The sequence below is a fragment of the Leuciscus leuciscus genome (genome assembly GCF_965113295.1).
Source record: "Leuciscus leuciscus genome assembly, chromosome: 1".
In the NCBI taxonomy this organism is placed as follows: domain Eukaryota; kingdom Metazoa; phylum Chordata; class Actinopteri; order Cypriniformes; family Leuciscidae; genus Leuciscus; species Leuciscus leuciscus.
This window is the reverse complement of record NC_138725.1, coordinates 24,611,932-24,624,741: the sequence shown is the minus strand read 5'-3', so window position 1 is coordinate 24,624,741 and position 12,810 is coordinate 24,611,932. Positions and strand designations below refer to the sequence as shown.

Genomic DNA, 12,810 nt, shown 5'->3' with positions numbered 1-12,810 from the left:
GGTACCAAGTCGTTGTTTAAAGGGGTGGTTGATTATGATTTCACTTTTCTAACTTTAGTTAGTGTGTAATGTTGATGTTTGAGCATAAAAAACATCTGCAAAGTCACAACGCTCAAAGTTCAAAGCAAAGGTTTTAAGAAATCACTTTTAAAGAAATCACTTTTTAAGGGCTATGTTGGGAATTTCTTTTCCTTTTTCAAAGCAGAGACCAGGAGACGTTGGGATTGCGTTCAAACATAAGTTATTCTTTATTGAGAACTTTGCTTTGCGTTGCTGCAGTTCTTCCAACTGTCTAATCTAAAGTAACTTTACATGGTATCTTATAGGCATTTTAGGAGGAGGGACTTTTGGAGGTGGAGACAAACTCAAACAAAGCATGTAAATGAGTATACAGGTTTAGGTAACACACCCTAGACTGAGGGTCTGGCCAATCCTAATCTAATCAGCCTAACTATTCAACGTCTGGGGCTGAGGCTCCAAGAGCCATTTGGGCTCCGAAAGCCATTTGCAAAAACAAAAGGTGAGAGTCTCATTGATCTGACTCATTTAGAGAACAGGACTCTCTTGATATAATCATCATAACCGCTGCTAAACTTTCTCAGTTTATATTGGAATCTAAATTAAAACCTCAAATGCTAAAATCAGTATTCTTCACCGTGATGCTATGTAAGGAAGCATATCTGAAATAGATTCTTAAATTTGTAATCCTTCAACTACAACAAACGGCTGGTAGAGACTACACAACATTCCTCCTGGGTTAGTGACATCACTAAAGTCTTGTTTGTATTTTAAAGAGAAGTATTACTTGTGTTATGTGCTTACGAATTTAATGTCTTAAAGGAGTCATGACCTGTAATTTTCACTTTTCCACGAGAATCAATGTATGTTATGATTGCCTAACGATTATACACTGGCCGGGAAGCCGATATTTAAAAGTGAAGCGTTTGTTTACCCCTGGGTTCGTAAACCAGCCCACGTGCACGCGCACTCAAATACGAGATTTTAATTTCTGCCCCGACTTGACGTCAAGACGGGGCAGGATATACCATATATGGACACCGCAGACCTATGCTGCAGGAAGCCCACCCTGCCCCTCTACCCCTCATATTCAGTCGCGAAAGATGCAGAAACGTAGCGCACACGTGAGTTGCTCTGTTGTTGACTGCCAGAATCAACATAATTGTTGAAAAAAGTTGTCAAACTTAAATGTGTTTTCTCTCCCAAGAACGGACCAAGCTGTCAGGGACCAGTGGATTAAATTCATTTTTAATGACGCGGTTCCTACAACCCTTCCCACTGGCTGTTAGGTGTCTGTGCTAATCATTTTACGCCGGAATCGTTCACAAATTTGAATGTCTAAAAAACCACAACGTGAAACAAGGCAAAAAACACCACATGATAGCAAACGTTGATCTCAATAACCACTGCAAGCTGATAAAAAAAAGTAGACTACATCTCCGTTAATGTAATCTACATAAATAAAAGGTATAATGTATGTCTCAGTCAAAATTATTGTCTTTACCATTCAGAGACAATTTGATGTAGACGTCCTTCCATCGACTCTACATCTTCCCTTTCCAGCTCAGGTTCAGAGTCTGGCTCGTGCATATACGGTTGAATTCCGTAGGTGGCGGCCAGGTCGGGTTATTCACAACTTGCGCCATGATGTCATTTTGGAATGATATGCTGAAGTTACCTGCGGTGTCAACCCCCCTCCTTCCTGCCACCAATCAACGCGCCCCTCATTTGCATTATTAAAATGACCGTCCACGACAGCCAAAATATCGCATCAGATCTCGCGAGACAATAATGCCTTCAGAAATAAGGGTCAGAGGAGCTCTGTGTTTATTTTTTTTCCACTTTTCTTTTTTAGAAGGGCCTGAAAGACTATAATAGAGCGTGGGTATCCAAGGTAATACTAGGTTATGACTCCTTTAAACTTCTGATCTAAGTTACCTTGCTAACTATAGTTTCACTATAGTTCGGATATTTATATGAGTTGATAGTTACAGCCAGTTCAAATGAACCGCGAACGAGTCATTTGCTCGGTTGTAATAAGTGACTCTTTCGAATTCCCTATAAATTAATTAATTCCTTTGAGCTAAATTGACGAATCACTACAAATACAAATATCTTACATTCATCAACTAACCATTCAGAAATGTCCTGTTGCTTCTACATGTTGTCACTTCTTGAGTCTCTCCATCTTTGTCTGAATCCGGTTTGAACATAAAAGTCTAAAAGTTCTTGAAATTTTCAGTGCATGTGTGTGTGAGTGCAAGCTGTTGAAACTCTATCCCCTGTGCCGGGAGCAGCAGCTCATTTGCATTTAAAGGAACAGACACAAAACTGTGTGTTTTTGCTCACCCTCAAAAATGGATAATTTTAATAGTTTATTTTTTTACATATTACGTTGTCAAATTTGTGACTTTACGCCATGTTGGAACAGGAAGGGGGCCATACCCAAACTGTTCTCACAAAGTTGGGAGCATGAAATTGTCCAAAATGTATTGTATGCTGAAGCATTAAGAGTTCCTTTCACTGGAACTAAGGGGCCAAGCCCAACCCCTGAAAAACAACCCCACACCATAATCCCCCCTCCACCAAACTTTACACTTGGCACAATGCAGTCAGGCAAGTACCGTTCTACTGGCAACCGCCAAACCCAGACTTGCCCAACAGATATCCAGTCAGAGAAGCGTGAATCGTCACTCCAGAGAACACATCTCCACTGCTCTAGAGTCCAGTGCAGGGCTGGGACAACGCGTCGAGGTCATCGATGACGTCGACGCAAAAAATACGTCGACGCAAAATATGCGCGTCGATTCGTCGACCTGTTTTCATTTCTCTAAAAAACGTTTGCAAATGACTTCACAGCGTGTACCTTATGTGTGCTGATACGCGATGGCCGGACCATCATTCTATTCAACGTTGTATAACCAATCCAGGGGTTTTCCTGCATTGAATTTTTTTTGGTGGCTGCCAAAGCCTTATTTGATCGGTGAGTGATGTAGAATAGAATGACTGAAGTCCTGCGCGCGCTTGACAGGGAGCATATAAGTACGAGAGAGAGCCCCAGCCGCGCGCGCGCGCGCAATCACCGTCTTCAAACAACACGAGCGCTGTCTTTCTCTCTCTCTCTCTCTCGTGCATATTAATCAAAATCATTAGACACGATAGAAAAAGGGCGGAAGACCAAAGTTTCACGTGGAGCATTCGGAGATTTTTTTCTCTTGAATTACCGCAGAGTGTGAATTGTGGTAAAAAATAAACTGCCAGGATAATCACACAACGCTTGCAGTAGGCTACACGTCCACTAGGCCTAATTACACGTCCGATTCGCGAACTAATGACTCATTTGAACCGATTCACTTTAATGAATGGTTAAAACAACTGATCTGTCCAACACTGAACTCACGAGACGTCTGAATCGGTGTATAACAAATCGGTAACACTTAACTAGAATTTAATAAATGGAACATTATTGTAAAGTACTTTTTTTATTAGTTTTTTTTTTATTTTTTTTTTTTAAATTGAGTGGCAGAGTATTACTATACGTTGTTGTTATTTTTATGTGAATGAAGAATTAAAAGAAGCACTTTTTCAGTAAGCTAGGACTAGGCCTATGTGTTTTCAACATAAATGTTCAATTCTGTTGGTTCAGGAAGGACGCCATGACAGGCTGCTGGCTCCCACTGTTAATTTTAATTTATTTTTTGTTGGAAAAGCACTCTCTGTATTAGCTTAAAGACCTCAAGTTTACATTGGTTACTGTATTCTTACAATTGCTCTAAACAAGTATTTTGGGTGACCTTTTTATTTTTTTATTGAATGCTAGACATCAAGTTGTTGTTATTTTCATCTGAAAGAATAACTTTTTTTCAGTAAGCTAGGCCCTATGTGTTCAGTAAGCTTGTTTCAGTAAGCTATGTGTTTTCAAGGCTTTAAGGTTTTATTGAATGCTACCTCTGACTAAGAATGCATTACTATGCACTTGTATAGTCTTTTATTTTGGAATTTTAAGAGCAATAAACATATATTGCAATGTTAAGGAATTCATGTTTTTTTCATTCAGATATGTAAATTAACATGTATAAATTGCTATTAGTCAATTAATGGGGATTGGGGAGATAATCGATAATCGAATCGAAATCGAATCGGACTGGAAAAATGAATCGTTAGATTAATCGATGCATCGAAAAAATAATCGCTAGATTAATCGTTTAAAAAATAATCGTTTATCCCAGCCCTAGTCCAGTGGCATGCCACACTTTTCATTGCGCTTGGGGATGTAGGCTAAGGCTTGGATGCAGAGCTCGGCCATGGAAACCCAATCCATGAAGCTCTACGCACTGTTCTTGAGCCAATCTGAAGGCCACACAAAGTTTGGAGGTCTGTAGCTACGGACTCTGCAGAAAGTTGTCGACTTCTGCGCACTGTAATTTTACGTTGCCTACCACTTCATGGCTGAGTTGCTATTGTTCCCAATTGCTTCCACTTTGTTATAATACCACTAACAGTTGACTGTGGAATATTTAGTAGTGAGGAAATGTCATGAATGGACTTATTGCACAGGTGGAAACCTATCACGGTCCTACGCTTGAATTCACTGAGCTCCTGAGAGCGACCCGTTCTTTCACAGACGTTTGAAGAAGCGTCTGCATGCCTAGTGCTTGATTTTATACAACTGTGGCCATGGAAGTGATTGGAACACCTGAATTACTCTGGCAATACAGTGTAGACTTGTTACATCATTTTCAGTTTAAAAATGTATTATTTTTTATTTTACACAAAGCAATATTGTATTGTACTATTTAAAGGACACCCATTATGCTCCTTTTCCCCAAGATGTAAACTAAGTCTCTGATGTCCCCCGAGTGTGTACGTGAAGTTTTAGCTCAAAACAAAAACATAGCCAATATTTTTTTACAGCATGTTTAAATTGTCACTTTTTGGGGCTGAAAAACACGCCGTTTTTGTGTGTGTCCCTTAAAATGCAAATGAGCAGCTGCTGCCGGCACAGAGGGCATAGCCTCACAAGCTCAATGTACACTCATAGAGAGTTCGAATTTTAAAGACGTGGCGCTGCGCTTCTCGTCTGGTGTGCGACCCCCTTTAGATTTAGCTCACGCTTCAGACAATCTCATCTCACAGAATGATAATATCTGAACAGAAACTCTCAGTAGCGGTGTTCATTTCGAACCGGAGTCGGACAATAATGCCCACAGAGCCAGAGAATATGCTGTATGGAGATAGAACCGGTATAGTTTAGTTTAATTACGGTTTTAACATATTTGTTATCTGCTTTTATCCACTATTAATACAACCCTGTTGTAGCGAACCCAGTCCGAATGATGGGCAGAAATATACTGATGAGTTTAATGAAGTTTATTGTACATCCCACAAAAGATGTAGCATCAGTTCTCTTACGAGAGGTACTCTCGTACTGCGTAAATCTTACGCTAGGGGAAAATCTCTTTTCCGCGAGATACTGAAGCCAAAAAATTATCCTTAATTTTGAAATAATGTAAAACGCGTTGCGGCAGCATGCAGACATAGGCGAGACAGCTCGCGCGCCTATTGGCTGCCCTGCGGCAACTGCAGCAGCCTATCGATAAGGCCCTATCGTGACGTCAGCACCAATGGGGGCGCTTCGCGCCCAATACGTCACATCCCGCCGAAACGGGCGTGGCCTGGGGCTATAAATATAGCATCGAAAGGCTAGCTTACCGATTTTTCATCTCTTCAGCGGAGCTCACGCATCGCTGGATCCAGAGAGAAGAAGCCGCGCCGTGGAAAAAGCATTTCAGCGGGACGAGTTCGGTACCTGGAGTCGCTGGCCGCGCCGCCTTCAACCGCCGTTCCTGCTACGCTATCCGGCGTCATATCCTTTCATTGCATAGTGTGTGTTCGCCGCCGCGACTCACACTCCTTCTCTAAAAGAGCAGAGCGTCTTTTTCAAGATGTCTCGTCCATCCTGTGGCTCGTGCCGAGCCCCACTCAGCGACGGGGACCGCCATGTCATCTGCGTTTCCTGCCTGGGTGAAGGACATGCAGCTCTAGCGCTCGCCGACGGCGGATGCCCTCACTGCGAGCTTATGCCTATGGCGACTCTGAGGACTCGCATGGCAACCTTCCACGAGCCTGCACTTCCCGCTGCGACGCCGCGCCGTAAAAAGCGCCGTGCTCAGCGGATCCCTGAGCCTCCCACCGAGAAAAGCTCGCCGGTGCGCCTGCCAGCTTCGCCGTCTGCTTCACTCGAGTCTCTCACTCCCGGACAGTGGCCGCCGTTGGCCGCCGCTTCCGCCGGAGATGACAAGGAAGAAGCGGCAGTTTTCGAGGAGGACAACTGCTCTATCCTGGCTTCGGACAGCGAGGATTGGGCGAGCTCTGTGGACCTCGCCCCTTCTTCTGCCCGCGAGTCGTCAGGAAAACGGGCCAGTATTGAAGCTGAGCTGATGCGTCTGCTCACACAGGCCACAGAGAGCCTCGGCCTCGAGTGGTCCGCGCCCGCCGAGCCTACACGCAACCGTCTGGACGGTTGTTTCTTACAAGGGGACCGCGTTTCCACGCCCTCAAGACCCGCCCCGTTTCTTCCTGAGCTTCACGAAGAACTGGCAAAGTCTTGGAGCGCCCCTTTCTCAGCCAGGCTGCGCTCCTCTGCTTCAGCGGCATTCTCCGTGGTGGACGGTGCCAAAGACAGAGGATACCCCAGAGAGAATAGAGGGCACCTTCCATCAAAAAAAACTGACAGTTTTATTGCTTTATGGCCCTCAAAGCCCCGCCCCCTTGACCGTGGGAATTTCCCACGCTAGCTCCTCCCACTTATGGGCTGTACAGTACACCGTGGGAATTTCCCACGCTAGCTCCTCCCACTTATGGGCTGTACATACACCGTGGGAAAATCGGATTTGTGTCACGCCTCCTTAGGGGTTGAACATCTGAAGCGTGGGAAAATTTCCCACGCTCAGTAGTTCTAAACAGTGTAAATTAAAACTTTTAAAGAAATGTACAATAAAGACATAGCCAGAGTGTGAGATCAGTGGTTTTTATTAAAGAAGACAGATGTACATTCATCACTTTCAAAACATCAATGAAATAAGTTAAAATTGCATTTTTCTCTAAAAGAGATATTAAAAAATGAGTTAGTGTTATTTAAAGATGTTAAAACATTAAAACAAGTTAAGAGTTTTTTAACTTTCAGACAGTATTTGTAAAACTTTTACATAAAACACAAACTAGTTTAAAAAGTGTTACGTTTTTACATACCCAGTTGTTAAAGACTCGGAGTTTAAAGATATATAAGTGGTTCGTTGTAGTGGAGCAAAGTGTAGAGCGTCCATTCAGTCCACAGGTCAGACAGAAATAAAGCAGTCTGAGGCCTACAGAGAGACACACACAAACCCCGCCCCTAGCCCCGCCCCAACAGATGTCACCGTGGGAAATTCCCACACCCCCCTTCAAGCTCCCAAATAGAAAACACGTCCGGTCAGCTCAGTAGCCAGACTTAAATGACCAAAGAAAACCGATGCAACGGCCCGGAGAGACCACACCCCCTAACACGCCCCTCTCAAAGCTCATAGGTTGTGTAAAATTAAGACACACCTCTCAAATGTCATTGGATGATACAAATGACATCACTCATAGGAATCCCCCTACCACACCATCACAGTTAAGAGTTTAAAAAGCAGCGGAAACTTCAAGTGAAATACTAATTTGTTTTATCTATCGTTTTTATACCGTTTTTATGTAAACCACTTTAAACATCCATATGAAATGTGGTAAATAGTCACGGTTTCCAATATTTAATTGTCACAAAATTATTCTATAATTTTAAAAGTAGGCTATAGTCTCCTAGAGTTTTTAAGGCTCGCGCACTTATCATCAGAATCAGAATCAGAATCAGAATCAGAAAGAGCTTTATTGCCAAGTGTGCTTGCACCCACAAGGAATTTTTCTTGGTACTGAAGCTTCCAGTGCACATATACAAATACAAATACAACAAGAAACATAGTAATACAAATTCTAAGAATAAAATATATAAAAAAATAACACATACCACACACACACACACACACACACACACACACACACACACACACACAGAGCGCCGCTATGTCTACCGAGGTGTTACGGGGCATATGGTAGCATCCTGCATATTTAATTTTTTCTCTTTTTGACGGAATTGTGTGAATTAGTTTTATTGCAGAGCTTATTTGAAGAGATGGGTCAAATTCGACATGTTTTTTTCTAGTCATACAAATCAGGTATCAGACTCCATACCACATGCAGAGATGAAGGGTTTCTTTGAAAATTAAGCGGGGAAAAAGGTGTTTTTAAAACGCATCGTATCGCAATCTTTAAAAGGAGACATTTGAGTATTTCATTTGAGTACCCAACCGACGAAGGAGACACACCATCGAGCCAGCGCAATGTCTACAAATCATCATTATGGAGCAGAAGGAGACGAACGCTCTTTTGATTCCGAATTAGTGGAAATTCTTAACGATTTATGTGAGTATTTTTATCATAAATCATAACCTACAAAATTGAAAAGATATCTCAATAAATGCTTTTATTTTCAGATGATACATCATTCCCCGAAGGTGTCGCGCCAGGTGATTTTTTTCAAGGTACGAGGATATATTTTTGTCATGTCTTTTTTAAATATTTACTATTTAATATTTGTTTTAAAGAAAAAACTACTTTCAACAGAAATCACAGACGACGCACCGGCTCATAGCTCCACCCAACCGCCGGACCCAGCCAATCAAATTTACGAAGACGTCACGCCCAATTCAACCCCTACAGCTGTGGTCTGTGCGGACACAGAGAGTACCGAAAGTCAAACCTCACGTCCAGTCGAAGAGGAGAATTCTCCCCGTTCGAGCCCGTCTTTGGATGAGGGAAACACCGGATCGATTAACATCATTGACGCTTCACACAGAGGGGTGAAACGTCTTCGGGAAATTTATGGAGAAGAATTAATCTATCCGGAGAGAGGTAAGGGAAAAAGAAAACTATTTGGTCTAATCTTTTATATTTTTTATTCGTTGAATTTTTTTAATTAACTGAATATTGTTTTTAGAAGAAAACAGTACATCTGTTACATCGACAACTGGAGGAAAGAAACGATTCGAGAAATATTCTCCCGAGAGTCCGAATACGGATGAATACGGTAAGATTTCTTGTTTCATTAGACTATATTTTATCTATATTAAATAATTCATATAATATATATTTTTTTATTTTTTATTTTTTTTCCTTTAGAAGAAATCACCTCTTCTCCAGAAAGAGGGGCCGAGGTGTTTTTGGCTTCTCAGCAATCGGTACTGGAGAGCATCAATTCGGAACGGGACTTGTCAGAAAACAGTGATGAAGACGATCAGAGGTTTAGTCCTCTGTACAATCCTGCAGATCTCCGTGGATTGAGTTATGCCACTTTACGGAGTGCAAACAGAAGCTTCCAGCGTGTTATCGAAATCGCCACACTACCTCTCACTTACCATCAGACAGCGGATATAGTTTCAAGAGGGCAGACCGGTATTACGGACCTTCTACATAGAGTCATTGATACACAGAATCAACACACCGCCGATTTAAGAAGTGCGGTGGAATTTTTCGGTGTTTGCCAAGACCGTGTGTTGGAAGAAAACAGACAGTTGCGCAACACGGTCTTATCACTTCAGCAAAACCTTTTGGAGGTGAGGAATGATCATTCATTGTTAATTACTGTACTGTCCCTAATATCTGAAAGATTACATATTATTCAGAGACAATCGAGGGACAGGCCTACATAAAATGATGATTGACTAGTTTTTTAAAAAACATTTCACTGTTATTGTTTTAAAATCGTATGGCTGTTATTGTTTTTTATCTAACTGTGTGAGATTTTGTATTTGTGTTTCAGTTTTTAAAATCTATTTCTCTGTTATTGTTTTTATCTAGAGGTGTGTGTATGGGTGATTATGTTTTACTAATACCCTACATTTTATGATGTATACCTATTAAAAACATTGTGATGTATATTTAATGGCATCCTTCTGTTTCACACAATTTTAAAAATAAAAAACATATCAAAATGTTTCCTAAAAGACAGAGAACCGACTCAGAGTGTGATGATATAACTCGCTCAAGATCGCGAGGTACGTCTGAGAATAACGAGAGACTGAATATTTTAATACGTCAACAGTTAAGAGGTCTAAATAGTAGTGTTTTGTCTAATACGGAGAGATTGGATAATATTATAATCGACCAGCATCGCTGGATAGACCCGACCGGGGATGATGGAGATGAGAGCGCACAGACAGGTGGTACACTAGGGACATCTCAAACGAGGCCTACGGAGTTAAGTCGTGCGGAGATAGATTCTCTGATGACTGATGGTGGTATTGTTCGGGGTTTCACGATAACACCACGACCGCGTTTTAACGGTGTAGAGTTACAGAGATCGTTAGATCTCAGACAAATACAGACCACCGATTTTGTAGAATATAATTCACGCCTCCATAATATCCTAAACGAGGTGGTTGACCTTTCACATCAGCTGGCGGGCGAGACGGGGTTCATAAACATAGCGCTTGCAGGAGAAAGTTTGCCGGGGTCAGTAAATGCAGTATTAACACCTGATAACAACCACGATGCTTCATTATTCATAAATCAGATTGAGCAAGTTGCTCAGAGTAATGCTGATGTGGCTAGTGACTCGACCCTAGCATTACAAATCTCAATTGTGAGAGATAAAACAGGAGGGGGAAGAAGAAAGATCAATCACCTAGCTATCAGCGAGAGTATCAGTAGGAATAAAATGCATTTATTTAGCCCCATTAATATCGATAATGAAATGTGTTTGAGCTACTGTCTAGCATATTTCCTCAATCCAGATTTCACAGATCAAGAGTTACACACACCTGCGATGGAGATTCACACGGGATGTGGTTTTATGGCACACGAACAGATAGGTCTCCATAATTTGTCGGTTTTCGAAAATAAATTAGACATAAAAATTGTAGTTTTTTATAGAGACTGTTCTGGCAAGGTGGTTGTGTACAAAAACACAGACGAATTACACCCAAAGACAGTCCATCTATTTCTGCACGAAGGACATTTTCATCTAATAAAAAATTTAACCGGATTTATTGGAAGCTCGTACGTGTGTGAATACTGCTTCAAGGGGCATAAAGACAGAAAAACACACGAATGTCAGTTTGTTTGCAAGATATGTATGACATCTGCGTGTCGCACGTATGCGAGCAGAACAAGACAGTGTGCAGAATGTCTAAGATTCTGTAAAAACAACTTCTGTTACGAAACACATAAAAAATCACAAACCCTCGGCGAGAGGTCTCAGTGTGTATCTGTGAGATTCTGCTCAAAATGCCATGCGGTTTATAGAGCGCCCTCTGGTGGTGAAAAAATAAAACCTCACAAATGCTCTCCAGAGTATTGTGTACATTGCTGTGAGATTTTGACGAGCGACGGTGGTCATGAATGTTACATTCAGCCTCTAAAACCTGAAGCCAAAGACAAAAATTACATTTATTATGATTTTGAAACATTCGTTCAAGATGGGAGACACATAGCAAATTATGTTTGTGCAATGACAGAGACAGGCGAGACGTTTGAAGCTGCGGGGCTAGATTGTGTGGCTCGTTTGATTAAACACTTCAGACGCCCAAAATATACAGGATACACGTTTATTGCACATAACTCGTCCGGTTTTGATGCATATTTACTCCTTAATTATCTTGTCGGGGAGGGTTTGACGCCAAAAGTTATTATGCAGGGGTGTAGAATTCTATACATGTATGATACTGTGTTTAAACAACGTTTCATCGACTCATGGCAATTTATCCCCTTTAAACTAGCTAACATACCCAAGGCCCTTAACTTAGATACACAGGAGAAGGGTTATTTTCCGCACCTTTTCAATAAACCAGAAAATGGAGAATATACCGGTCCCTATCCTGCAAAAGAGTTTTACGGTTATGAGACAATGAGTAAAGCCGAGCGTGTCAGATTTGACACTTGGTACGCAGATGTATCGAATGATATCTTTGACTTCAAAAAGGAGATCGCTTTTTACTGTAGGAATGATGTAATTATTCTACGAAAAGCCTGCAAATGTTACAGAGACGAATTTATAAATTTCACAAATATCGATCCGTTCAAATCCATCACATTACCAGGTGTGTGTATGAAAACTTTCAAAACAAATTTTCTCTCGCGCGACACACTGGCTCTAACACACAGCCACGCCTATATTAATCAACACAAGACGTTTTCAAACGTATCTATCCAATGGCTTGAGTATGTCAAATTGAGTCAAAACGTGGAGATAGAACATGCAGTAAACATTGGCGAACGTGCGGTGGGGCCATATCACCTAGATGGTTATTATGAGGATGATAATGGGACAAAGATAGCCTTGGAATTCCTAGGGTGTTTTTTTCACGGCCACGACTGCAGATTTAAGGCAGAAGAAATTCAACCTTTATCGAAAGTGTGTTTTGGGGATCTCAGAAGACAGTCGGATGCAAAACTAGAGACCCTGCGAAAAGTTTATGGATTGCGCGTTATTGTTATGTGGGAATGCGAATGGGAGGGGCTGAAACAGACAGACCGTGATGTCATGCGGTTCATGTCATCTTACGAAACACACGAGAGGCTGAGAGCTCGAGATGCTCTATACGGCGGTAGAACCAATGCGTACAAGTTGTATCACAAAACAGCTGAAAATGAGAGAATCGACTATTATGATTTCACATCGTTATACCCTTTCGTCCAGGCTACTAAAACGTATCCTATAGG

The 12,810-nt window shown here is 41.6% G+C and overlaps 2 protein-coding genes across 3 annotated transcripts in view; one reads left to right on the top strand and one right to left on the bottom strand.

Moving 5' to 3' along the window:
• The window catches only part of LOC309499678 (uncharacterized protein), a 133,044-nt gene that overhangs the window by 95,276 nt on the left and 24,958 nt on the right, over nucleotides 1–12,810 (bottom strand). The gene's annotated exons all lie outside the window — the stretch shown is intronic.
• On the top strand, nucleotides 8,110–9,917 carry LOC309473800 (uncharacterized protein; the record flags this gene model as incomplete). The annotated part of the gene is made up of 6 exons (XM_082135963.1): nucleotides 8,110–8,514; nucleotides 8,586–8,633; nucleotides 8,716–9,003; nucleotides 9,089–9,178; nucleotides 9,271–9,403; nucleotides 9,911–9,917. Exons 1-6 carry the CDS (start codon nucleotides 8,433–8,435, stop codon nucleotides 9,915–9,917), a joined length of 648 nt encoding a protein of 215 aa, XP_081992089.1. The 5' UTR covers nucleotides 8,110–8,432.